The sequence below is a fragment of the Acipenser ruthenus genome, chromosome 18, assembly GCF_902713425.1.
Source record: "Acipenser ruthenus chromosome 18, fAciRut3.2 maternal haplotype, whole genome shotgun sequence".
In the NCBI taxonomy this organism is placed as follows: Eukaryota; Metazoa; Chordata; class Actinopteri; order Acipenseriformes; family Acipenseridae; genus Acipenser; species Acipenser ruthenus.
In genome coordinates, this window is record NC_081206.1 from 28,898,297 (window position 1) to 28,925,337 (window position 27,041).

General features: G+C 39.6%; 2 protein-coding genes and 1 long non-coding RNA gene across 8 annotated transcripts; 1 reads left to right on the forward strand and 2 right to left on the reverse strand.

Annotated features, from left to right (window-relative positions):
• Positions 1 to 105: 105 nt before the first annotated feature.
• On the forward strand, positions 106 to 1,854 carry LOC131698681 (uncharacterized). Its single transcript, XR_009307711.1, has 2 exons — positions 106 to 613; positions 833 to 1,854. It is a non-coding gene; the product is annotated as an uncharacterized LOC131698681 (long non-coding RNA).
• Positions 1,855 to 2,026: 172 nt separating this feature from the next.
• LOC131698540 (NADP-dependent oxidoreductase domain-containing protein 1-like) lies at positions 2,027 to 4,227 on the reverse strand. The gene is made up of 4 exons (XM_058990629.1): positions 4,137 to 4,227; positions 3,453 to 3,653; positions 2,824 to 3,020; positions 2,027 to 2,499 (listed from the first exon to the last, which is right to left on the reverse strand). The coding sequence occupies exons 2-4, from the start codon at positions 3,611 to 3,613 to the stop codon at positions 2,315 to 2,317; spliced, it is 543 nt and encodes a 180-aa protein (XP_058846612.1). The 5' UTR covers positions 3,614 to 3,653; positions 4,137 to 4,227; the 3' UTR covers positions 2,027 to 2,314.
• A 260-nt stretch (positions 4,228 to 4,487) lies between these two features.
• Positions 4,488 to 26,083, reverse strand: LOC117419778 (autophagy-related protein 2 homolog B-like). Of its 6 annotated transcripts, XM_058991868.1 has the most exons (43): positions 25,208 to 26,083; positions 24,618 to 25,041; positions 23,852 to 24,014; positions 23,437 to 23,589; positions 22,919 to 23,021; positions 22,093 to 22,255; positions 21,778 to 21,957; positions 21,585 to 21,681; positions 20,819 to 20,998; positions 20,054 to 20,208; positions 19,679 to 19,790; positions 19,087 to 19,348; positions 18,265 to 18,415; positions 17,639 to 17,731; positions 16,905 to 17,093; positions 16,334 to 16,604; positions 16,123 to 16,231; positions 15,698 to 15,893; positions 15,457 to 15,599; positions 15,206 to 15,363; positions 14,777 to 14,949; positions 14,479 to 14,629; positions 14,142 to 14,344; positions 13,769 to 13,849; positions 13,518 to 13,624; positions 13,000 to 13,092; positions 12,808 to 12,878; positions 12,637 to 12,716; positions 12,277 to 12,447; positions 12,010 to 12,151; positions 11,323 to 11,525; positions 10,818 to 11,047; positions 9,797 to 9,914; positions 9,432 to 9,626; positions 9,241 to 9,342; positions 9,013 to 9,091; positions 8,474 to 8,672; positions 8,156 to 8,225; positions 7,987 to 8,069; positions 7,584 to 7,705; positions 7,183 to 7,337; positions 6,820 to 6,969; positions 4,488 to 6,617 (listed from the first exon to the last, which is right to left on the reverse strand). In XM_058991868.1, exons 2-43 carry the CDS (start codon positions 24,777 to 24,779, stop codon positions 6,387 to 6,389), a joined length of 6,249 nt encoding a protein of 2,082 aa, XP_058847851.1. In that variant the 5' UTR covers positions 24,780 to 25,041; positions 25,208 to 26,083; the 3' UTR covers positions 4,488 to 6,386. The 6 variants fall into 6 exon arrangements, with proteins under 6 accessions (XP_058847851.1, XP_058847853.1, XP_058847854.1 ...); XM_058991870.1 differs by having other exon boundaries at positions 20,054 to 20,205; positions 24,618 to 26,083; XM_058991871.1 differs by having other exon boundaries at positions 14,479 to 14,626; positions 24,618 to 26,083.
• Between the last annotated feature and the right edge of the window lie 958 nt (positions 26,084 to 27,041).

The window sequence follows — 27,041 nt, forward strand, 5'->3', positions numbered from 1 at the left end:
ACATTTATTAGAGAACACCGTTTTTCGTATGAATAGCAAGTATTCAGTTTTATGCAATTTGCAGCAACAATTTAGTCAAGTATAGTTGTAAAACTCGCACATAGCACTATTAAAATCTATAAATATGTTGTGTTATTGTTACAGTTGTTTTTGTAGTTGTTATTACAAACATAATTGTTTTTATTTATTTCATTCGCATATGTTGTGATTTTTGTGTTTCAACAATCTTAATTATCATTTTTGATACAGCACTTGTGTTCTGTTTTAGCCGACATGTAAAGCGCTTTGAGATACTGCGGTATTGAAAAGGCGATATACAAATACAATTAAAATGTAAACTATGCAATGTGATGTCTTTCAAGACCTAATTGGTGAACAATATGTCGCCGTTATCGTAAAATAATGTTAACTTATGTGACGTTGCCAATAGTAAGAGAACAAACACTTTCTAGTGTTTGACTTTCCAAGCACGTCGAAAGTAGAAAGTGACGTGCATTCCACGTTGCCATAGAGGTTCCCATGGTTACAAGTACACAATCAAGATGTCTGCCTTTATGAACTGGAGCTGTGAGTCTCTAAATGGATAGAATCTTTAGGATATCAACAGTATACGGTGAATATATTTTAAGTTGTTGATACTGTCATTATTTTTTACGTGAATTGAAAATTGTAACAAAATACATATCATATTGACACGAAAAGAAATAACAGGTGTGTTATGTAACTGAGAATATAATATAGTTCAAAGTGTGTGAACTAAAAACACATTGCCACTATCATCATCACCTTTTCTATATTAAAAGAGTAAATACAAATGTGTTTGTTCTCCCAGGCATGTTTCACAGAAAACTATATCAATGGTAGAAAATTAATCTTGGTTAATTGCGCCACACTTCCCAGACTTGGAGTCACAGACTTCAAAGATATGAAGGTACGGATTTTTGTAGTTTCATTGTAATAAAAATGATTTGGAGCTCACTCCGGAGTATTTATCGATACACCTATCCCACAGCAGAGCCATTAAAAAGTTAAAAAAAAAAAAAAAAAAAAAGTGTCTAACTCCCTCATAACGCGCTCGGATTCTGCTGCAATCAAATTCGATGTTTTTGTGTGTGTGTGTGTGTGCTGTTTGCTCTGCCTTTGTTGATAGTTTATATAGGGTTGCAAATCTGGAGATCTGGCTACTATTCTGTAATTAGCCTCTTTTTTTGAAAAGTAGCCCAGTTTTTGGCATCGATAGCCCCCTTTTTTTAATTAGCCCAGTTTTTCAAATCGATAGCCCCTTTTTTGTTGGAAAAAAATCAATAGATTAATAAAAGCTCATAGTTTCAGGGTTCCAAGGATTGCTAATGTATACCATGATGGTCACGCTTCACACTGAAACCCCCATCTATGTTCAGAGTAGCACATTGCTGTAGTGGATGCTTGATTTTGTTTGCCTTTGTTACTGTGCAGGTCAAAGCTGGTCAGAACTGCATACAGCGTTCAGATAATGTATTTGTCCATCTAGAATGCCACTTCCTGACGCCTGGAGGAATAGCAAGTGTAAATGTAGCAGTAATACTATAGGGACCTTAGTGTAGGAATTGTATTACATGTCTCAGAAAAATAAAACCAGTCCTCCGTTGTATCTCTAAGGCAATTTCTGGTCACATTGGTGAGCTGCTTGAAATTCTGGACCCCCGTGGGAGCCGAAGCATTGCATTGCCCCCCGTGAAACCAAGGCGGTTATTTTTTTGAGGAAAAGAGTCGAACAGGATCGACAGCTGATTCTCTTACGTATATCCCGTTTTTTAAAGAAAGGGGCTTAGATGAATACACTTAAAATAAATGATGTAATGTTCTTCATCTAAACTGCTTGTCCTTTTACTAATTATGCCTTGTGGTGTTTTTTTTTTAATTTGCACAAGTGCGACATATATAATTTGTGTATACAATAATGGTTCCAAATGATACCTGATATAAAAAAAAAAAACCATAATTTGCAGTCTTTATTTTTGTAATCCATGACAAATGATAATAAGTATTTTTTAAATAAAGATTTTACAAAATAAAATCTCAAAGTGCACATTTTTTTAATTGAATCTGTATACAACAGACAGCTCAGATGAGATGATTAGCTTAATATGTTCATTATAAATCATTATATTGAGAGCATTTAAATTAGCAATGAACACGTTTACTTTTTATTTTTTGTTTCCTGGACCCCAAAAGCTACATAAATATACAGTACCTCTGGTCTTGCTAGAATGGAAAAAATGTGCTGAATTATAGGTTTATTTAAAAAAAAGAAAGGCAGATTTATATATTTTTTTTACCTGGGCACAGGTACAGCACTGACAAAGCTATACACAATGCAGGACTGGCTGAGTTCAGACTGAATTTCTGCACAGACTCTAGACAAGTGAGAGGGAAGGCAGCAGAGAAAAAGAACATCAGCCCAGGCAGCCAATCGCCGATTGTCATAAAAGCATTCCACCCCTAATATCTTGAGGTCATCTGTAAAGTTACAGCATTAAATAGATTACCAAAACCAAAAAGCAATATATCACAATATCAATCATACTGTAAAAGCTAAATATCCTCTCCAATGGATGCTGGCATGGTATAAGGTCTCAAGTGAAATGAGTCTAAACAGTTCTGAACAGTCCGTCGCACAATTCAGAACATACAGTACTCTGGCTGGCTGCTCACAGAAAGCGCCATGCCTGTCGCTCACCCAAACGTACATCCGTGTTGAGTCATAAGCACATCCTTTCACTGATGTGCTGGCTGGAGGAATGTGTTTTATGTCAAGTTTTCCAGCACAGCTGACATGAATGCTCTTACCCACAGGTCCTCTGCTGGAAACTTTAAGGTTTCCTGGACGAAGGTTTGTAAATTGGAGCAGCACCTTTGTCAGTTGTTTTCCAATGTGGCCTCCTCCTAGAACACCAACTTTCAGAATGCCGTCATCGGCAGATAGATGCAAACAGGATACTTTAGACCTAAGAGAACCGTGTCCCTTTAACACTCTTAATCTGTGGTGGAGGGGGGCGGGGGGATGGGGCAGAACAGCATTTATTAATTAAGTGTTATTTTATACAGTAAACTGTAGGAGAGAGGAAAAGTATTTTGAGTTGTTTTGTTTGTTTAGAACTGCTATAGATATCATATCTTTTTTATATCTATAAATGTTTATTAAAGTAATAAGCTACTTACATCATCATTTTTTTTTTCTCACAAATGGGACAGCAAAATAAACCATATGGGATTAGTTGAAAGCAATCAGATACAAAATGCAGAAATTCAAACATTAGAATCTTTGTTCTAACAACAGCTTGGTTAATTTGTAGTGAATGGTAATTAAGTGACAGATCTCTATTAACAATATTGTAAATATATGTTTTATTATTATTTTAAAAAATCCCATTGGCATAACTGTAGCCTTCACAATTGGAAGTGTTTCATACCTTACTGCATGGATTAGTTTGACGAAGAAGGCAGCATGGGCGCAGGAGCAAAGCACCAGACCAGTATAGCGTGCTTTTAGAAACAGGAAAGGTTTTTCACATTCACTTAATCCAGATTCGAAGCTGAGGGAGTCTAGACCGACTGTTATATCGGACATCATTAGAATGGTAATTCTCGTTTCAGGTGTTTGTGTTGTATACCTGAAAGAAAAGCACACCAGCGACCATAGTAAATCTATAAATAACATATCATGCATGACAAAAACGGATGGAGAAGGAACAAAAAACTCAACAATGATGAGAGAACATAGCAACTGTTTTATTTGATGACTAAAGCTAAAGCAAGATTATAGACCACCTGTAGAAAATCCACCCTGAAATGATATAAATAATAAAAATAAACGTTTTTAAAGTTTAAAAAACGGGAAAATGCACCAATAAACACACCACAAAATATTTCATCAGTGCTTGCAAGTTGTCTGGCGTTCTGCAGCAGTGCATAATAGATGAAATAACCTATCCTGTGGATATCATTTACAAAAGCAGCCTTTGCCTTCTTAAAAATGTGTGCATTTTATATTTTTTACTCAAGTTTGATAAAAAAAAAAAAAAAAATCCGGGTTTTAAGTTATTTATTTGATACAAAAGTAAAGTTTTCCCTTTTCATGTTTTGTCCATCCATACCTGTTAAGTATCGTTTAAAATCCAGCTCAACCGAAATATGCGTCTCACTCGGTTGCAGGACACCCACGCATGTTACACCGTCGCTATGGAAATAAACAGAGCACGTCAGAAATCTGTCTGAGTGCAACTCAAACATGCAAAAACACAAATGTAAGGTTTCATTTATCGATATTAACTAAACAGACGTTATGTAACTACCCGCAGCAGCAGGGGGTTTACATGTGATCGTCAAGCAGCTCAACTGTTGCTTAGGTAGGCAAGTATGTGTGACCTTAATAATAATAATAATAATAATAATAATAATAATAATAATAATAATCAAATAAAACAACACAAACGACTTTCAGAAGATCAGAGAAGTTAAATAGTTTATTTCCCTTTTACGCAATTTATTACATGCTTATATCATTTGCACAAATAAACTTTATCCAGTCTGTACACTAATGAACTATATACAAGCAATATAAGTTTTGCTGTATGCTCAGATACAGGACTGCCATTACAAAGCACATATACATGAAATATACAGGGACAGCCCTACTTCAGTCCACTGAAGCAGTGTTACAATCTATTCACTGTACTTGCATCTGGGAAAAGATCTTATTTAATCATTAACCAATTTGGTCTATTTCTACAACTTTGGCAGAGCTACTCCCACTAATATTTGGATTCTGGTTTATGTGTGTCGCAAACTTATTTCTGCACATTCTAACCTCTTCTTTATTTCCCATCCAAAATAACAAACAGCAAAGAAGATTAAGCAAAGTGTACATGATATTTAATATGTTTGGTTATATGTCAGACAGTAATAGCAGGGAAATCCTAAGTACATAACATACGAAGAAACAGATAATTGCCATGTATGCTACAAAATATGTAATTTAAAGCATTGTACAATAACTATGCAACATTTTAACCGGCTTCACTTGCTTTTCCCACATTACATACAATATAAAATAACAATGAAAAAAGCAAAAACATATGTGCTGCAGAATGTATTATTTAGTGTCCTTTAAAACCCTTCAAACTGGACGATACTGTAAACCTACAAGAGCTTGGGATAGGATAAGGGGGACCTTTAAAGGCAGGTTGTCTGTTTCTAACAGGGTTAGGAAAGAAGCTTAGGATTGAGGTTGTTCATTTATTGATTTAAATAAGACTTTAATTATCACAACAATAATCCCTTTAAAGACACATTACAGAATACACATGTTAATATAAACAAAGAAGATGCACATGTATCTTCTCTTTTTGCTTCATTTGGACAAACCGAGATGTCTAAGCAAACACTTTATACAGAAAGGTAGATCCAAGCTGCGGTTTAAATAACAATCCTTCAAATGACCAGTTAGCAGGACTCCCTGTGCCTCCACAGTAAGGTAAACTGGATTCTGATTCATTGGGTCTAGAACTAATAACAATCAGTAGTTGATTGATCATAACATGCACTAACCACACTGAATTACAAAATAGCTTGTAAACATATATTCAGTACCTCAGAAAACAATATCACATATTTCTTATTCCTTTTTTTATATCTGTAGTGGCTTTGCCATTTGTTGTCTACATACACACTGCTGATCAAAAAGGCAAAATTACCCTTTTGAAGGATAAAAATGCCCAGTCTAATATATTGATTTTGAATTGAGCATGACTGTATGGCTCTGCATTGCATTAGGATTTCTGCTGATGCTGTATGTGGTCATTCTTTGTAAGCACATAGCACTTGAAGAATATTTTAAATAAATTTACAGGTATTACCTGGCATAGCTCACAATAACGGTTGACTATAAGGGAGTTTCATTAAAAGCAATTTATGAAAGTAAGTGTTTTTTGTTGTTCTTTTCCACAAAGCCAGTGCATTTAATCTAGACCTGCACCCTTTGGGGTCTGGTAAATCAGCAGACTTTACATTTATTTTACGAAAGGGAAAGACACAAAATTGGCCTAAAGATACGTAAAGCTGTTTTCAAGATACCATTTACAGTAATCATCATGCTCACAGAAAGGCACGGCTTGGGAGTATCAGTAATACAAGCTGGTGGTTAGTAAAGCATACACTTGTTGGGGTGGATTAATATAAGTTTTGTATCAACAGAAGGTTGACAGAACTAACTCGTATGTACTATTGGTATTTGATGATGAAATTAGATTGTTAGGACCTATATTCTTTCAGTTGCCACACTTGATAGAGATAGAGATATATAAAATCTATATCTATATAAACAAATAATAATTATGTTTTTTTTTTCACTCCTCCCCTAATCGCCACTTTTGGGATTCCTCCTGACGGGCATCTGGTCGAATCTGGTTTCTCATGCCACCCAAAACATTGGAGGTGGCCTCTGTGGCAACAATCAGTGGTTTGACCACCGCAGGTGGAATCTGTCGCAAAACTCCCCCCACAGCCCCAGTCACTCCTCTTTGTTCGTGCTCCCGTGTGGCGGTATCATAGATTGTCAGTGCTGTGTCTGTAATCCCCTGCAAAGAAAAATGTGAAGACCTTTTACACATTCAGAATGGTACTATGCAAACAGGCTGTTACCTGCAGCTATAATGATTTGGAAGAAAAAGCCTGAATACTACATCTCATTGCAAGGGTGGTCGATTTAAAAGTACCACAGCTGTCATTATGCTTTTAACATTTCAGTTTTCATCAGAATGATTGCAATGTTTTTAATACCTCTTTGACGACACTGTATGCTTTGGCCACACCCTCACGCAGATCCACTGGCTGGTGAGCCAATCGGTAATGAGAGAATCGTTTGATTCTTTTTAATTCGCTTTCATCAGGTCCAGGAGACACCATGTCATAGGCTGTCTCTGCTGCAGCCTGCAGAACACATTTTTTTTAGTAGCTGAAAAGTACAGTTTCTAAATCTTAACAGTTACTCTTTCAGGATCTTAACACTGTGCTAAAAGAAATGTGCTTCAATACACAGCTGCAAAAATCCCATGCTTCCCAACCAGTGTTGGCGCTAGGCATTGCAGCCCAAGTGTGCAGTTGAGGAGGAACATGTGCAAAAACAGTAAATGGTCAGACTACCTGAATTGTCTGCACCATCCGATTAGTGAGCTCCAAAGCTGCCATGGCAGTAGATGTACCAAAGGATGCAGCGCCACGTTGAAACCCTCTGACAATTCTACCATCCTTGCGGTACTGTTCAATTGGCAACCACACAAGGTCCCTCAGGCCCTGAACTAAAAAACAAAAACAGGAGGAACACTGAGATCAGCAATAGAGAAACAAAGGTACTCAATAAATGATTACCAACAACTGGTGATGCATAAGCAAAGAGCCATTGAATAAACGTACAATTAAAGTGGTGTTTGCCCAATGTGGCTCTATTCAGCTTTAGTCTTAGGGTTTATACATTTCAGGTGTTTGGAGAATTGTTTCTTGAAAAGTGCATTTGATAATGTGGCTCCCAATTTTCATTATCTCACCTAACTGTACCAAGGAGTGTATAGGGCCCACTCCCCCCAGAATTCCTGGTAGTTGGTTCTTTTTAATGTCATTCAGCCATTCACTGATTGCATAAGAGAACAGTTTATCCACGCCCAGCAATCTGGAATAAAGCAAAAATGCATACAGCTCATGGGCATACAACAATGTGCACCCTTATTATATATAGACCATACAATATAATAATTATGTACCAGTAAATCCTTATATAAAAAAATATTTTTACAGCACTACACATTTAAACTTCAAAAATCAAAAATCTTGATACTCCCATGAATCTTAAATAAGGGAAACATCCTTGTGATGTCCCAAACTGGACAGGTTACACATGCTTAAAATCGCTGATCCTTCGAAAAAGCAGATGCAAAGAGCAGTGAATCCTACCCTTGTCTGTAGCAAAGCCTCTTCAGTTTCAGCTCAGAGCAGTTCAGCTGAGTCAAACCAATCACAATTCCAGCAAATGTGCCCTGGAAACACAGTCACGATATTAATTTAACTGACTCATCCAACACTGTTCACAATAATTCCTCCTGATAGGAATATGCTAGCATACCTGTTCCATTGACACATGCTTCCCGTGATAATCTAAACGAATGGGCACTTCAGAGATGAAACGAAACTCTCTGCAACACAGATGAAGTCAAATTAGTTAATCTGTTTACATGAAGTATATTCTTAATCCATATCATTAACTCGTCTTCATAATCTATTATCAGTATAAACAATTAGTCAACAATAATAGCAATGGATATGGAGTGTCCTTCTAGAAAATGATTTTCAGAACTCACAATATACATACAGTACATAAAGAAACATTACACACTATCACCACTGGAGGGAACCAGCTTTATTGCATTTATTCATTTTTTACCGGAAGAAGATTGGCTGGTCTGTGAAGGATGTCGCAGGTGAAGGTTCGGCCTCCCCGTTTTCAGTGCTGCTGGAACCTGGCAAGCCATTCTGGCTCGGTCTGCCTTGTCCTGGCACTGAGATGATTGGAGCTGGGTCCAGACTACCACTCATGTGTTTGGGGAAGCTGCAGGTGTGGTCCGGAGCTGGAGGCTTCTTTACTGTAAAAGATAAAGATCTTCTCATGCATGTTGTTCAGTCCTTGCTGCCATCTGTTGAAGCTGGCACTGCCAGGCTCTAGTTAAGACACTCTGGCTGTCCTTAAGCCAATCCTATTAGCAGGAATCACTGGTATATGACAACCTCCTAGATCAGTGTTCTCAAGCCTGAAAATTGTTGACTCTCTATATTATACTGGTCAGTAGAATGTAGCAATAAGTAAGTCTAAATGATGACAAAAGTTTTAATGTTAAACCTATTGTCACAAAAGGGGGGCGGTGTGTGTTGTCCCATTCATTCACAACACTGTCTATTACAATCTGAATCATTGAGCTATATTACCTTCTTGATCTGGTGGAGACAACAACTCCACCTCAGCAGCAATGCTGGCAAAAAAGTCCTTCAAGAAAAACAATGCATCCTATAAAGGCAGAAAGAGAGAGAAAAAAAAAAGATAGCTTTCTATATCTTGTACGATCGAAAGCCCTGCTTTCTTAAATCTTATTCACAATGAGTCCCCCTATAGCCTCCTCAATGATTTCAACATCGAAAAAAAAAAATATCACTGACCTGATCGATATTGAGGCGCAGTGGCATCAGAGAGACTCGTAAACAGCACTCCTGTGGGGCTCGACCTGATTCTGGACAGACATGCAAAGCCTTCACCGTCAGCTGTGTAAATAGATACATGATTAAATAGAAATTACATAAATGCAGCAAGTTTTCAAATGTCCCATTAGGTATTACTGTATATTCCATACCATATTAGAATGGGCCTTCCTGGGCATCTCTTTGCTGAAGTAGAGGTAGAGGAATTTGTTCATTTGTGATGTGGCCAGACGATCCCTGATCTCAAGATCCTGGACGATGAACACCTGCCGGGAGACTGGCTGCTCTGTTAAACTGGGCTCCCTGTCTGCCCCACTCTGAGGGTAAACTTCATGCTGGAACTTCACCTGGGAATGAGGGGTATGGATTTGGCAATCAATTCAGTAGAAAGCACCATTCTAAAAGTTGAAGATTCTTGGAACCATGCAATATATTCCATTATGAAATAGAATATTTCATTCTATACATATCTAGGCATGTTCGGATCCCACAGCACTGACCCCTCCCTGTCTCTTACCTTGCTCAGTTGTATTTCCATCAGAACGTCTGGATTTCTCCCCCTGCCTCCATGTGCACGCCCAGCAACTCGACTCTGTCTCACTGGGGTCTGTGAGGGAGAGCTGTGAGGAGTGCAGCTGCGAGCAGGTGAACAAGTATAAATAATCCAATAGCTTCAGAATAGATCATTGCAAAAATAAACATGAATAAATAATTGTAACTAGATTTTTTTTTCCCTATTTGTGTTAGATTCCTGCTACTTCAAAAGTTTTGAGATTATATGGGGATGGAGCATACGCTACTCCACTACTCCGCTCGCTCCACTGGCTCCCGATCACCGCTCGCATCCAGTTCAAGACTCTTGTACTAGCCTACAGATGCCTTGACCAGTCTGCACCCAGCTACCTCCAGACCCTCATCTCTCCCTACACCCCCACTCGACCTCTCCGCTCCGCCTGCACTAGAAGACTAGCTCTACCACCGCTACGCTCCCCTGCCTCCAAAGCCCGCTCCTTCTCCACCCTTGCTCCGCAGTGGTGGAATGACCTTCCTACAGATGTCAGGACTGCCCAGTCCCTGACCACATTCCAGCGCCTCCTTAAGACTCACCTCTTCAAAGAGCACCTGTAGAACTCCCTGTTTGTATCCTGGGACACTATCACCCTTCATGTAAATGTGCTTTATTTTGCTCTTATCAGCCCCTATTTTACTGCATTTAATCCTGTACTTCAGAATACTGTAATCTGCCTAGTTTTTAACCTGTAGTACTTTGTATTTAATCACATCCTGATGTAACTATCACTATTTAATCATATCCTGATGTAACTATCACTATTACCTGCTGTATTATTGAATTGTGGTTTGTCAAACTTGTACTTTACTTGAACAAAAGTTATTGTATTTCTTGCTCTTATTGTATTACTTGTATTGTAACGCTTGAAATGTTTTTGCTTACGATTGTAAGTCGCCCTGGATAAGGGCGTCTGCTAAGAAATAAATAATAATAATAATAATAATTTAAAAAAAAAGTTAGTACTCACCCACGACTCTTGGCTGGGGATGATAGGACTGGTCCACCTGCAAAATCCTTGCCCCCATAGAGATGCCAGATGATTGAGATTTCCTTTATTAAATATCTGACCTCTGGAACTGGAAAGTGCAAGGGTCCTTTATTCGAGTCAGTCCTCCCAAGTGGGATACTAAAGTGATTCTCTTGTATCTCAATAGAATCTGAAGTCAGCTTGTTCACTACTGGCTCTTCATCATGATCCTGCAGAGTACAAAATCACAGTAAGGGCTTCACCCAGCTTCATAAGAACATGTACAGTGTTCAACAGTCCATTAAAACTGAATTTCATAAGAAAAAAGCAGGTTGCACTAAGTCTATTGCACTAGACTTATTATTTGTTTAAAGCATTTATATATCAAGTTCATTGTTATTTTAAACTTTGACTAATGCTTATCTTGTGGCATCCAGATTTCTCTACAGTTCCATTTACATAAGCACAGAAAATACATTAAACTTATTTTGCAGGCATTTCTTACAGCAGCGCCTGCCAAAGGAGTTTCCAGAATACAAAAGTCATCGCTCTCTGGAGCAGCGTCGCTCATGGCTGCGTAGATCAGAGGGTGGTGATAGGGTGTAAAGGTTGGGCTTGGTTCCTGGGAAATGTTCCCACTCTCATCTGGGAACAGGAAGAGATCTGAACGAGGTGGCTCGAGAGCCTGTGTGAATCCTTCATGGACACCTGCACAGAAGACAACAGTAAGAGGAGAATTCCAAAGCACAGCAAAAACAAATGGTGCTAAACTCTGTACTGCTGCACACAGAAAATTGACCTCAAACAAACAAAACACAACATATAACTGTATACAACTGCGGACATGCTGAATAGAAATGGAAGACTACAACCCAGCTGATCCAAAAAATGAATGGTAAAATAAGTGGTTCCATCAATTTCTTTTGCATACAGATCTGACCAATATAAATTGAACTTGCAAATGCCAGCAAATTATGCAAATAGTATATTGATATGCAAACTTGGTTAAGAACGACAGTCTAAATGATTGAAAACGGGGGTCATTTGAAAAGCTCTTATATTCCAGTGTCATTAACTACATCTATTAATATTGGTCCTTGACCCAGGAGCTATCCTGGTAAGATATTTAAATACCAAGGAAGGAGCATTATCCATCCATTCCTCAAACGCATGTAGCTCTGCCCCCTCATACCATTGGGCTGCCGGTCCTCAGGGGACCGTGCCTGCTGGAAGTCTGTGTCCTCCATGGCTTCACTCATCAGGTCCTGAAGGATCTGTTGCTCAGCTTCAGGAAGGAGTAGCGGCCGAGAGGGTGGTCTGCTTGGGATGTCGGGCTAAAAGACACAGCACAAAGGCTCAACTCACAATACATGATTTAGACAACAGTACAAAACAGCAGGAACTACCAAAAAATTAAAATTAGCTTTTTTCTAATTTTCTCTCTGCATTCCCTACTCACCCTGCCTCGTTGCTTAGAGCCCCCAGCTTTTGTCTCTGGTCTTGGGGGTGGAATAAGGTCCCCATAACTTGCTATGTACTGAATCAGGTTCATGAGTGCAGCACAGGAATCATAGCAGGTCCGGATGTGAATGACATCACTGGAGCAGCGCAGCTCAAATCGTGGCTCAGTCTGTGCACAATTGAAAATGATGTTAGTACACTGAATACAAATGAGACTGGTTTATATATTTAAAAAAATAATCATAAAACATTCATGTGGTCAATATAGTGAATGCTTTATTGATTTTAAGCATTATGAATTATTACAGATGCAAGTGTTTGTTCAGATTGCCAACACTAATCTTATTCCGCCTTTTACCATTTCTCCATTGACTCCGGGTTTAACTGCTGTAATCCTCAGCTCCAAGAGTCCCATATCCACCACCTGCACATAATCTGCTGATTAAGAAGACAAACCTTTAAAATACGTTCTGAACAGTCACTCTGGACCGGGGATGAGTTACACTGAAACTATTCAAAATAAACCCACCTCTGTTCAGATTGACCGACACGGTGTTACACTTGTCTGATAAAAACAATGCAGCTTCATCCAGAATGATTCTAAAAACAAAACAAAACAAAAATCCAAGAGATTCGTCTTTACTATTGTAAACCAGAACAATGTCACAGGCTTGTGTGAAATCAGCTTCGTCTCAGGAACGTGTGTGTAATAACCTCATACCTGAGTGTGGAGGAGGACCGATCAAGTGAGACATTGCTGGAGATGCTGAAGGTTTCCACAGTGAGAAGAGATCTTATTGGCAGGTACAGTGGTCTGCAAAGAAAACAACCAGTCATATCTTTAGCAAATAACTGTTATGACCCTTCTTTTCAATTCTCACTGCTGACACAGCCTGCTAATATTTACCATTCAAAAGACTGTTTGCTGCACTGCTGTTCTTTATCTGTCTGGCACTGAAGTATATATACAATGTAGCAAATTCCTGTGCCTTTAATAGACTCTAATCCACTTAAACAAACAGGGGTGGTACAACTCAAATCCAAATAAGAAACTGTTATTTTAAAGTCCATTGAAGTGTGCATTATAAAAGAAATGTAATCTTTTTAAAATATAAAATAAATGTGGCAACAAACATATAGCTTCAGATTTATGAAAACATGCAAGCCAGTAGTTAGGATGTATTAGAATTCCTAAGGCCTTTAAAGTCAGTCAAAATAATTGTCTTTGTTTTTATATACCTGTAATCAAGAGAACAGCTCCACAGGTGAAGGTGAAAGGTGGTGACTGAAACAGGGGGGGTGTATCCCAAAACAGGCTCATCAGACACATTCAGGAAATCCAGAATCTATCAGACAAAAATAAATATAGAAACATACAAAAATAAAAAAGGCTGCTATGCATGTGTAACAGCAGATGTAAAACAAACCAAATGACACAGATGAATCTCTGATATTCCTGTGCCTCAGGCCTTCTTTTCCAGTACTCTTACCTGCTCCTGCCAGCTGATACTTGAGGGAACCACCTGGTGCTGAAGAGTAGCTCCTTTCACTCCGACAGAGATCAGGAACTCCTGCAGGCACACAAATAATTACTGGAACACCCTGCTTTCACATACATGTTCACAGTCCTTAGCATGTCATCCGCTTCTTCTCAACACAGCACTAACAAACTACTGGTCACAGCATCACATGGCTAAAGAGAGGGTTATTACAACCACTGGTGAGCTACAGGTAAACCAGAAATGTAAGGCAAGTAAAAAATGCTTGGCGCTTATGCAGCTTGTGCTGCATTCAACATATCCTGTAATCTTCATCATCTTCACCCTTTATACATCAAAGTTATTTCTCATGCTAACTGATTACCTTAACATTGCGCTCCATGTTCTCAGAGTAGATCTTCACTGCCACAGACAGCATATTTATACTCTCTCCTCCAGCACCTTCAGGCATGCAATGTTTGCTGAGGGACCCCTCCTCAGAGCGGTAAATGGTAGGTTCCAACCAGTGAGGCCGGGTTTTACTGGGCAACTTCACTTCAGTGCTGGGGACAGTTCCTTCTAACATACCTAGTGAGAACCAATGAAACACATAGTTACTGTGTCTAATGTCCTTCCCTTCCCAATGCAGACTAACATGTGCATTGTTCAGAAGGCCTTGATTCATCACAAAAATGTGGTTTTGTTATCAGCACTTCCAGTACCTTGGTGATACAGACACAGGCTGTTGGTATGGAGACATATGTAATGTTGGTCTTCATAGCCCTCATAGCGAGCCACACTGAACAGGACCCCATTATTAATTTCTAACCAGAACTCTCCATGCCTGCCTTCTATCACAGTCCCATCTTCCTGCTGGAAATAAACAGATTGAAGGTTAAGGTTAGAAGAAAAAAAAAAAGCTATATGGAGTGCATCACTAAACATGCAGTGTTATGTTTTCAACTGTAATATTCTAGAGTTCTCAGGGCCCCATGTGGAATCTTCCAGTAACTCAGTTACCTTGGTATCTGTCTGTAAGGCCACCAGTCCATGGTTGACACTCAGGAGGACAGAGAAAAGACTTTGGGAGGTTTTGTTCTGAGGCTCATTCTTCTTTTTCCTTCGACTCCTAAACCCAAAGTCTCCCGTGGAGTAATACTGCATCGTCTCCTCCTCCGATCCACTCTCTTCCTCTGGAAAAACACATGCAGAAAAACGCACTTTCAAAATACATTTACTTAATGTCAGCTCACATCCACAAGTTCATATGCCTTTACAGCTATTTACACAGCTCCCAGGTTCATCAGCCATGGATGAGCTTGCAAATAGGAATGTTGTTACCTGCCAATAATTGTTCTTTATTACGCCAAATGAGTGAAATCTTTGCTTAATTTCCTCATGGGTCAGAACAACCATATGGCCAGGGTATAGATAACATGTTTCTCATACCATCGGGAGCAGGCGATCTGAACTGGCTGAAACTGTCCTTGCTGTAGGTATTGATTAGCTGGCTCGCTACTGACAGTCCAACACCATAGGACATGTTTTCAAAGGTCTCTACTGGAGATGGTGCGGTCGGCTCCCATAGCAACAGGTCATTATTGATTCTGCCAGACAAGAACAGAAGAGATTCATTGTAAGGGATTTCAAAATGAGGTGGAACACAGTTTGGGTGTTTTGCTTTGGGCTTTCAGACATACCTGTTGTGTAATTTCTCGTAAAAGGCCTTGTTCGGCAGGGCTAATTCAACATTTGGCAATGACAGCTCCAAAATGTAGCGTGAATTGCTCATTGTCTTCTCCTGAAATTCAGTCATTTCAGCCACATCTCCTGGCATGACCATCTATGAATGACAAAGGGGGCAGAATAATGAATCTGATAGTTTACATCTTCACCCATTGCTGAAGTGAAGGTGATCCATTTCTTCTCGTTGGGTTTTACCTCCTCGTTTTCGTACATGACCCTGCGGGAGGAGAATGGTGAGGGCTCTGGTTTTCCAAAATCACAGACGTCTTTCAAAGAGTGCGCCCCTCCTTCCTCCTCCTCTGGGGAGCGCCCCTCAGCCTCCTCCTCTTCCTCGGCTGTGACCCGCTCCAGGATAGAGTGCACTGCCATCGGGTTCACCTTCAACACAATCCTGAAGGAGAACACACAGTCATACTGTAGGTGTGGCTCTGTGATCAAGTGATACCATTAATAGGACCGTGCACATGCTTGAAGGAAAGCACTTTGTGAGCAATATTCTAATAATTGTAACAATAACATTCTTTTCATACACCTGCTTGCAATGAACCTTGTTATATTAGTTATGTGCTGTATTGCAGGCCAGTCACAACTGTAGTAATGTTGAACTCCAGTTAACTCACCTTGGCCAATCAAATTTGCCACTGTCTGATGCCGCCATGTCCCCATCCATCCCATGTGACACCTTGAGGAACCTGACAGCTGCCTGGTCATAGTCATCTTGAAACTTGCCTGTGAAAGCATAAGTTAAAATGTGAATAAGCATTGCCCTTGAAATCATCAGGTCAAGTATTTATTTATTTATTTTCTCTGACATAATTTTGATCAACTTACCAATCAGTTCTTTAAACGTCAGCTCCAGTTTAGTTTGTTCTGGAGAGGATCCGGTGAATTCGGTTTTGAATTCCACATCCTTGAACTCCAGATGGAGAATTTCCTTCTGGAGGGATTTCTTAAACCAGGGGCCCCTCTCCTGGTCCGATCTCAAGTCAGGAATTGGAAATCGCACAGCCAAGTTTAACACTGGCACATTAATCAAGACAGACATCCGGCAGTTTGCTGGTGTCCTTGAGTCGTCTAGGAAAACTTCAGTGAATGCCTTGTGCTGAAAACATTAGGCAAGTACAAAGCCTAGTTAGTTTTTGTTCATTTTTCTTTTCTTAATTTGATTATGGATTCCAAAAATAAATCACTTTGTCATGGGGAATAATATGTTGAAAAAGACAATACGGTGATATATATACAAGTACTGCCTTCTTATTGGAATTCTATGAATGAGCCCAATAGTTGCTGAAATTGGAATATTTCAAAACGTACGGCATCTTAAGTTTTGATTTTGTCAGCTGGATTTTTTAATTTATATTATTTAGCTGGATCTGGGAGTTGAACAATGAACAGAACTCACCAGGCTGACATGCTTATTGTAGGAGGTGTACATGTGGGATGCCATCATTTCTGTTGTTGCCAGTTTCTGTGGTTGAAGTAAAGAATTGAGTCTATCCACGATGCTAATATCTAATTCAGAATGAACTGGACCCAGTTCTATCTGAAAATCAGCTTTCTGAGGCATTGAGCTGAGTCGCACCTGACTTCCCTGTAAAAGAAATCAAACACAAGTACTGTCTGTTAGTTACAACATACACACCCTGTCATGTAAATACAACAAGAGATAACCATCATGAAAAAGTAGCTCCGCGTGGATTGCACATCCACTGTAAAAATGTAAGTGTGGCATACATGCAAACATAAAGACAAACGGGACGGCAATCTCCTTTAATCCACAGTTTAGTCAATAGTTAATTCATAGACTTTGGCAACCAAACCCCTGCTACTACCACACAGTTTTTCATCTATGTGACACTACAGATCTACCACAAAGGAAAGCTTCATACTCCTTTAGAGAACTCTTTGCAGCACATAAAACCACCCTCTCACATATTTAACCCACTGAAATTATATTCTGTTATTACACGTCAAACTCGGTCAGAATGCTACCAGACTACAATTAGCTGTGGATGGATTTTTTTGGTTGGGTATTTCAAGTGGTATCATTTATTACATATCTGCAGAGGTTGAAGACCTAAGTTTAGGTACATACCGTATATCGACAGTAATGCTGGTTAACAATGAAATCATTACCTGGGGTCCTCTACGTTCAGAAAACTTGTAGAGAAGGTGAAGACAAGCTGGAGGATGGGATTCTTTGAGGCAGTCTGAATCAAATGTTACAAGCTTCAGAAAAAAAAAGGATCTGTCATTTACCAGTTGTACTGTTATTTTATTGAGTATGGTCTACTTAGGTCACTCTTTGTATTAGTGCTCGCACTATTGAGATGTGCCTGTGCTGGCCCTGCAGGCACAAAACCTTAAGGTATTCTGTTTTCACGACTATTTTTCTCTTGAAGTACATAACATGTATTTCTCACTTTAGTGACACTATGGTCATTATTTTTATTTTTTTTAACAGCTACAAAATTATTTAAATGTAGAATGTTTTCTATTGTTGTAAATCAGCCTCGGCAAAGGTCCTAAAACCACACCGTTTCACTGTTCTGTCATCTGAAACTGATTAAAAAGCAGACTAGCGTGGAACTTTTTTTTTTTTTTGCTCCAATAAGAAATTACACCAATTCTATTTCTGTAGGTAAAGTAAAGAAACAAAACAGTACTGGTTCTGTTTCCTGCTTACAAGGGGGCACACTGCAGATTGGTTAACAAAGCTTCGATTAACAGGGACCTGCGTTTCTGCTGGCACTTTTCCTCACCTCTGTATATTGGGGAGCACTGGACCGTGAGTCTGTTGGGAATAGACACTCCAGCAGCTCTATCTGTCCCACAGACAAGTCAGTACTGAGACTGCGCAAACTGGAACCCTGCCGCTGCTCGTAGGTTACCCTGATACCAGTTCCCAAAAACCTGGGAAAAGAGGAATCCCTGGGTTAACATGGGAATGACCAGCAATCAACAGTTATATCACAACTAGACTACAACTAGGAGCTTTTATGAACAAAAACTTACTAGATACCGCAAAACATCTGAATTGCATAATCAAAGGGGCATGTCCTATCAGCGTGAATGGTTTGTAAACATGAAGTAAAATAGGGATCTCCAGACAGTGAAATGCAGTGAAATGGTTCGTTTCTGCCGGACTCCACCTGTACAGGAACTGTTTTTCAAAGTGAAGGTGACATTCGATTTTGCCCGATGAGTAGGTGAAAACTGAAATAATTATTTGTCTGTGTTTTGCTGGAGTTGCTTGTATGTTAAGTTGGGATGGTAATTTTGCAGTATGTTTCAACTAATACAAATCAGCAGGAGCTGAACTCGGAAGAGGCACAACAAAGTGGGACTGGGTTTAAGATCGCACTTGATCAGTCACAGATGTTAACTAAAACTGTAAACACTGCAGTCTAGATATTATATGCTTGTTCAGCATTCGGAAGACGGACACTTTACACATGTTGCTCATTAGGAGTTCTCTTTAAGAAGAGGTTGGCACGCTTGCTTGCTATTGATTCATGCGTGTGTGTGTGTTTTTCTTTATCCCCTACAGTTTCAAAGAGAAAAGTGGGAACATTTAACTGTACCTCAGGTGATCATAAGGACAGGCCTCATCAAAAATGGGATGAAAATGTGGAAAATCTCCTTTGCAGAGCTCTGCAGGATTGATTTTCTCAATCCGGCTGAAGAAATCGGAGGCCATCAGAGTGAGCGGGTTGAGGTTCAGTGCTGTTTCAGGGGGCGGCAGAGGGTCTATATGAAGGACAGACACGGACAGGCAGCCCAGGGCTAGTCTGAACACAACCTCAGGCCGGGATTCATCCACAGAGTGAGATTTAGATGGGTGAGCTGTAAGTGAGTTTAATGACAATCAGGCACATTTAACTGCTGTCTTTACTTACACTGTAGCACCAAGGCATTGCAGTCTGTTTTTTAGTGAGGTCCCCAAGCCAAGAGATATATAAAACAGAAGTACAGCTTATACTTACAATATAACAATATATAAAAAAAAAAAACACTTCAGCCATCAAGCAGATGGCAGATATTCAAATATAACTCAAATGTTCAAATATAGTGGTTGCTTTCTGTGTTAAATGATGACCCTCCTCAAAAAAAATGTAAATAAAAAGCAGCAGTACATCTTTCACATAGCTGCTGATCACAGTGTTCTGCACTCACATGTCTGTCGAAGCAGTTTCTGAGGAGGCTGCATCCCTCTTGATAGAAAGGGAAGGTCCTGTGCCAGTTTTTCCATGTGTCTCGGAGGATCTAGATACTCATCCCAAACCGTCTGCGGCACAAACATTAAATCAAATATAATATAGAACAATACAAAACCAAATGATAAGAAGTCTGGTACAAATACATATGTATTGCTGACACACAGTTTATTCACCATCTACATAAAGATTGGTTTGTTTTGGCACCATAATTAAAATGAAAACCCAGTCCGAAGAGTCGCTTATGCTAATTATATTTATTAAGGGCAAAACAGAAATGAATAACACTAAAGTTTGACAGCAGGTTTAATAAGACACAAGATGATTTACTTACTGTTACATTACCCAGTGGGGATCCTCCGGGAGAGCTGGTGTAGTTGCTGTTTAAAGACAGTTCAAGATCCACAGTGGGTGGGTCTCCAAGTGGCGGAAGGGAGGACAGACTGTGGGACATTTCCATTTCTGCCATGGAGAAGAATACTTCTTCTTCTAGGTTAAGCAGAAAAACAGATCAGGAAAACACAGTCCTGCACTCTATGAATGTTAAATCCTAACAGTAATAGTTAAAAACAAGATAAGATGCATACAAAAGCAGGCCTGTATGACATTTTGTGGACCTACCAGTTCTGATTATCCTGAAATATGATCATGTATAGTATTGTTATTATTATTTGTTTATTTAGCAGACGCCTTTATCCAAGGCGACTTACAGAGACTAGGGTGTGTGAACTATGCATCAGCTGCAGAGTCACTTACAATTACGTCTCACCCGAAAGACGGAGCACAAGGAGGTTAAGTGACTTGCTCAGGGTCACACAATGGGTTAGTGGCTGAGGTGGGATTTGAACCGGGGACCTCCTGGTTACAAGCCTGTTTCTTTAACCACTGGACCACACAGCCTCCTATAACTCATTCAAAACATACACATTTAAGGAGGGATGGTGCAATGATTTGTTGTTTTTGTTATTCCGCCTTGATATCTTTGGATTCAAATTTTATTTACATTTGGTGACATTGCTCAGAAAAAAAAATAAACCCACAAATGCCATTTTTATATTGTTCAGCAACAGCAAGAAAAACCATTTCTGCCCATTCTCACCCCGACTTGACGTGGTTCTCGTCTCACTCTCAAACAGGCCCTGCTCCTCCAGCCCCCCTGCAACCAGCGTGTCCTTCTTCAGACAGCGGTGCAGCTCCATGTGCAGCCGGTACTCATCCTCTTGCTGGATTGGACGGCTTTTCCTGTCCTTACAGCTCAGGGAAGTCCTCTCTGAACTCTCTATACAGGATGAACCGGCAAAGCATTAAATGGGGGTCAGCGCCTCTTCATGAAAACCAACAAATGACTCCTGACTTGATTGTGGGGATTTGTTCTCAAATGCCACTTCCTCTTTGTGATGCTCAGAAATTAGACATTCAAACACACACAAATTATACTGTATAGAGCAATACAAAACAAATACAGCAACAGCATACAGTCCAGCGTAAAGCTACAAGTAACAGAATCGGTTTTAAAGTACAGATTTCCTGTTTGTGAATAACAAAATGTGTTTATTAAAGATCCGTTTTAGTAAATCTGCACAGATGTAAAGTAAAATATAAAAGCGAGTCATGATCAGAAAGCAGTGAACATAGTAGGATGGAGAGTTAGAAGTATATATATCAGTGCTGTTTGTAAAGGTTATACACTTAAACAATTTGTATAGCCTGTAACTTATTCCATTAAGCATTACTGCCTCAGGAATGCAGATTTGAAGAACAGTTGTACGCAAACAGAGTCCGATGAACGTTTTAAAAAATGAAATATTACCCAGTGTGATTAACGTGCATTAACAATGAGGTACAGGACACAGCAGAAGACTCACCTGGTCCTGAAAAGACACCCAGCATGTCCAAGAGCAGATGCACTTGGCGTGGAGACAAGAGCACATTTATAGAATCAATCCGTCCATCTACATCCAGCTAGAAAAGAGAGAGAAAAATCGTTAACCTTTATAAATGGAAACAGGTTATTCTATATGATAGTATAAAAATACCTAGGAGGACTGTATTGTTTACTTTCGCTCCAGGAAGTGCTTCATTTTGTTTAAGGATAAGGCCGAGTTCCATTCTCCCATTTAAACTTCCAATCTGCACAGGTTTGAATGGCGCCACTTCAGACACAGTTCTTGTAAACTGGGGGTGCGGCTCACAGATGATTTTGGGGTTCCAGCTGGGAGAGAGCTTTGGTTCTGTTTCCTATTAAAAAAAAAGGAAGGGAAACAAATTACCTGGATTCGTGCAGAGTTGCATGGCTCCTAATTTTATTCCAAAATAATTTCAAATGCAAAAAATCTGATCTTTAAAAACGTTAGATGGATGATTGGAACTTACTGTTTGCGGAGTTGAGGACTTTGGACAGGTTCTTGCAGCTTCTGAAAATTCATCCCAAAAAACTGAGACCCCAGTAAGTTGCAGGTTTTTATGAGCGAACATCGTTGGCTGGTGAACATTCATCCCAGAGCATTCATCTCCAGTTTCATCACAATACACAATTCTGAGCAATCAAAGAAGAGAGCACTGTTACTAACTTAATGCTGAACTAAAAACATCAAAATCAGTATTGTCTGTGCATTAGTTTAATTAAAACGTAGCCATTCCACCACACATAATTAATAGTGAAGGTATAGTGAAGTGCTATATCATTATAGACTGACTGGCTAAAAATAAAGAATAGACACAATGACTAGCTCTTGGTACATAGTTTCAGTGGAAATAGTTCTTGTGTCTTGTCCAGTGTAGTAGGTTTCTACGATTTGGTCCACTGTAGGATGTTAGTTGCTGGTAACAATACACTGCACATGTTTGCTGGCTCGATCTGTCATGATCAGATTCAGACCGAAGTTGTGTGTGCTGATGGAGGTATGCACTGCGTTAATGGACAAGCAGGTTGCACTGGCAAACACTATCTTGCCTCTTGTATGGACACAGAGATCCTTCTGCTTTCCCAGGGTTGTTGCTGAATATCTGCGCACAACTCTTACATAGCTTATATAAAAATACGTCTGTTAGATCACATAACATGCCGCACAACCACATAAATTTGTGCACATTGCAGACTAGGGTATTTTCTAATTTGACTTCTCCAATTATTGGGTGAAAAAAATTACTGTATATGTAAAAATGGGTATGTATAGTAATAATCTAAAACATGACTTACTTGCTGATTCGCATTTCAAGAGCTATTCCAGTTTTTGAGTTTTCTGGTACATGTTCAATCCTGAGGACTGTGTCTAAAAATGTAACTTTAACTCTTCTCAGAACTAAAAGAGAAAACAGAAGGTATGTAATAAAAATCCGATTTGCAGTTGGCACACTATCATACATCTGTTGGTTTGATCCTGCATTTAGAATTGATGACACTTACTGCACCAGTAAAACCTATTTCATATGGAAGAGTGATCACAAGACCAGAATTAGGGGTTGCCAACCTTTTCTTTGTTGAGCAAGATCCATCATAAAATCAGCCAGTTACAATACTTGTTTTCGCATCTAGTGCCAAAGGAATAGTTTTTACAGCGAGATGTACCATACTTAATGCAAAGGGGAAGTGAGTAAAAGCCTAGCAGCATGCTGTAAAGTGTGGGTAACGCACAGAAGCATGGTAAATGCTCACTTCCAGTAGAGTTCTTTTCATAATCTGTAACTTCTCTGAATTAAAGGAAATAAAAACTATACCTGTTTCAATGGTTTCTGCAAATTTCTCAAGCCCTTCTAGAGGCTGAAACCCTTCCGCCTGCTCATCTGTCAGCCTCTGACTCAGACATTCCTTAGCAAGCTGCATGCTGCTTGTCATGAAACTGGACCAGTACATCGGCTCAGATCCGGATGCTGCAGAGAGATACAAAAAGCAGGTGAGCAATTTCTACCTTTACTATTAGAGCAGTCAGCGGTTCTGAATGGAGTTTTTCATAGACCTCCAAGCTCTTTAATGTTCACTTAGATTAAACAAAATGAGCAGAGGACATTGCTACCATACACATATGTGCCTATTACCATGCAGTAAAAAGTGTTTTCTGTGTGTCTGCTTAGTCCAGTGCACCCAGCTCCCAGTCAACAGCACTGTTTCTAAAAGGACGGTGTTGTAACTCACCCATCCGTGGTCTTGGCCTAAAAACCATCTCTAGTCCTTTCACCTCCAGAGCACAGTTCTCCTGCAGCAGTGAGGCCCAGGGGACAGACAGGGAGATTGTCTGAATAAACCCCTCAATCACCTCAAAGGGAGCGTCCACCGACTCCAGGATCTCATTCAGGGACTAAAGAGAGAGGATATTGAGCAATCTGTCGCTTGCATTTGTCCTTTCAAGAGTTTTCAGAATTTATTTTATTATGCTTGCGTGACAAACACTATTAAGACTACTTATAGTAGAAAGTTGAATTTGTACAATGTATTACTCTATACTGTGTGGGGAAAAAAAGGCAAATAGCTAATCATTAAAAATATATATATAATATATACAGTAAATTCTTCTCAAAATGGAAGAGGACTGTCAAATGAACATATGTGTATAAAGAAGCTGTGTATATCTCTAGCTCTAGAGATCCATGTATGATGTATAATACTTCAAGTGTCATTGTGACAGTTCTCTTGCAATTCTGGTTTTAAACCGTAAGATTATAAAGTGCATGTTCTCTTCAGTTGTGTGCAGCAAAGCCAAACGTTACCTGTGAGTAAATGGCACTTCCATTACTTGGCACAATCTAAATACTGTAAGTGCACAAGCATTTACTTGATAAATAATATCACATTGCTTCATACACATAAACAATCTTAAGTCTTTAGCATCAGCCTTTATCGATCAATAACAATTGAGCATCCCATCTTACAAAATCGGTCCCCTCATTCTTGTGTGTCTTACCCATTTGTCCAATGGGACTTGCGCCAGTGCGCCGGTTCCCTGGTAGAGGTCCAGACTGAGCTGATCCAGGCTCAGCTTCTCTTGCAGGAAGTTGCCCAGATACCGGTGCAGCAAGTACCTGCAGGCCCGCTTTTTTATCGACTCAGAAAATGGCCAAGGCATCTCTGTTGAAATATTGCGCACACCCCAAGAATCGGGTATGTCAAGCCTCTAGGGAAGCGTTGGGTATTGAATTCTCTTTTTAAAAGGGTCTCGAATCGTGTCGGCGCGTTGCTGTAACCAGGTGAAACGGCTATTGAAATTAGACAAGGATTGTCTTTTAAGGGTTGCCTCAGTCATCCTATTTGGCCTGGAGCTGTCCAAATAGTTCCATATATAGTGTACCCCTTAATCCTATTTGAATAGTAAATATTGTTGGGAAAAACTGTAAAGAGAAAGCAGAAATCCCGTGATGAGGAATATCATGACACCATTTCTATTGTAATATTATTACAGTATTGAATTAGTAAATAGTTGCTAGTATGGTTGAAATCCACATTATATAAATAGTTAAATACAGTAAAATAGTAACAATTGTATGATTTTAGGACCTGATTTGCAGCTCTGCCATCAGTGTGTAACACTTCGGGCCTCACAAACAGTTCATAGTATTACAGTCCTGCAGTAAACATTGCAGGTCGCAGCATTAGATGAGCCGTAACAGCCAGTCACTTGTATTGTCACGGTTCCGTACAAGATAACCGTCCCCAGTGTCATACATTTGTCGTCAATTTTCTGCAGCAAATAATCAAATAGATAAAGTTTTAAAACCAGTTCAAGAGTCCTGAACGGATTTGATGCAGACTGTCGTCTGTGTTTTTATTCCGTTATCTGATCCATTCGTGAGCTTCGGCTTAGATTGACGCTGTCTCACAGGCTCGTTAGTACCAGTTCGACACCGCACACAAAAACTCGGTCCTGGATTCGGAATAAGGTCCCAGTTCGACTCCTGAACCCTGTCCTAATGTACACTACGGTGTGGGTTTAGGTTTACGACTATTCCCATGAAGACAAAAAACAATCCGGCGACAGTTAACACACAGTTCATTACAATACTTTACACTCGAGAGCTGTGAACCGGTATCGGTTCGGCTTCGGTAGTGTTTTGTTTTTGTTTACTAAAACCATTCCTTCACGCAACAAACTGTGCGACTTTGCGATTGCATTATCAAACAACAATGAGCGTTGCAGTTGTTGGGTAAGCTTTCCGTCTGTGTGTATTTCAGTTAAGTTCGTTTCTCGTCCAGTTCTGGTTCCGATCCGCTCTCTCTCTCTCTCTCTCTCCCTCCTCCTTGTTTATAAACACTCCGTGACTCCGCACGCGCAGCAGCTGCAGGCCGCTGTCTCCCCCTTCTCGCCTGCGCACGCACAGACGTACTGACAGGATAGTATCTGTCGCAGAACATATACGAAGCCTGACTGCTTGAAGTTAAAGGTCTTGAGGGATTGAGGGCAACATGACCAAAAGATGAAACAGGGATGTCGTCTTGCTTTAGGTGTCAGCTGATATATGGCAAATGTCCTAATTTGACAGCATTTAGGTTGAAATGAAGCGTTGGAGGTTTGAAACAATAGTGTGGTCCTAATTTCCTCTGTGATGGTAAATCTTGCAATGTTTTGAACGTGAACGTTGTCAATTCTTCCCATTTCATTTACATATACTGTAATATGTACCCTTTGGGCTTACATATAAATTGGATGGTTATTTTTATATACAGTTTTAATGTGTTCCAAAACTAGAGCTAGTGGGTCGTAATTGACAGAATTGCCTGTCCAAGTGTCACCTTACATAAGGCCATGTAAAACACATACTATTCTTGTATCTAAAATCATACTCATATGTAAAGCTCTCTGATACACAAAAGCATGACTGACGGGTCTACTGAGGTTATAGGTATGGATGATTCAATAAGAATGAAATGCAAGCGCAGAGAGACGAGCAAGAACACATGTCATCCAACTGTTTATGTGGAGGACCCCATGATCTAATTCTCAGCCCCTTTTATCCACAAAGTTTCTCAGAAATTCACTCCACTCCAGAAATGCACAGCTTTTCTTGAAATACCAGACAAACAGTTCACACCATGTCTAGATGTTCTAGATGCGTTCCAGATGAACAAGCGCCAGTTGAAAACTATATCAATGAAGCAGCACCCGTGAATGTTAAGACTACTTTGATATGTGCTCTCTGACCTTAGGTAAAAAAAAAAAGAAAAGAAAAACCCTTTATTTGTTTTATATGATATAGGTTTATTACAATCAATATTAGATTCGTTCTGGACCTTCTATACTACAGTCATTGATTTTAAATAAACTATTTTTTTTTCCTGCCAAGAAGTTCCCGAAGATATTTCACCCCACAGGTGACCGAAAATGCACTTTTTC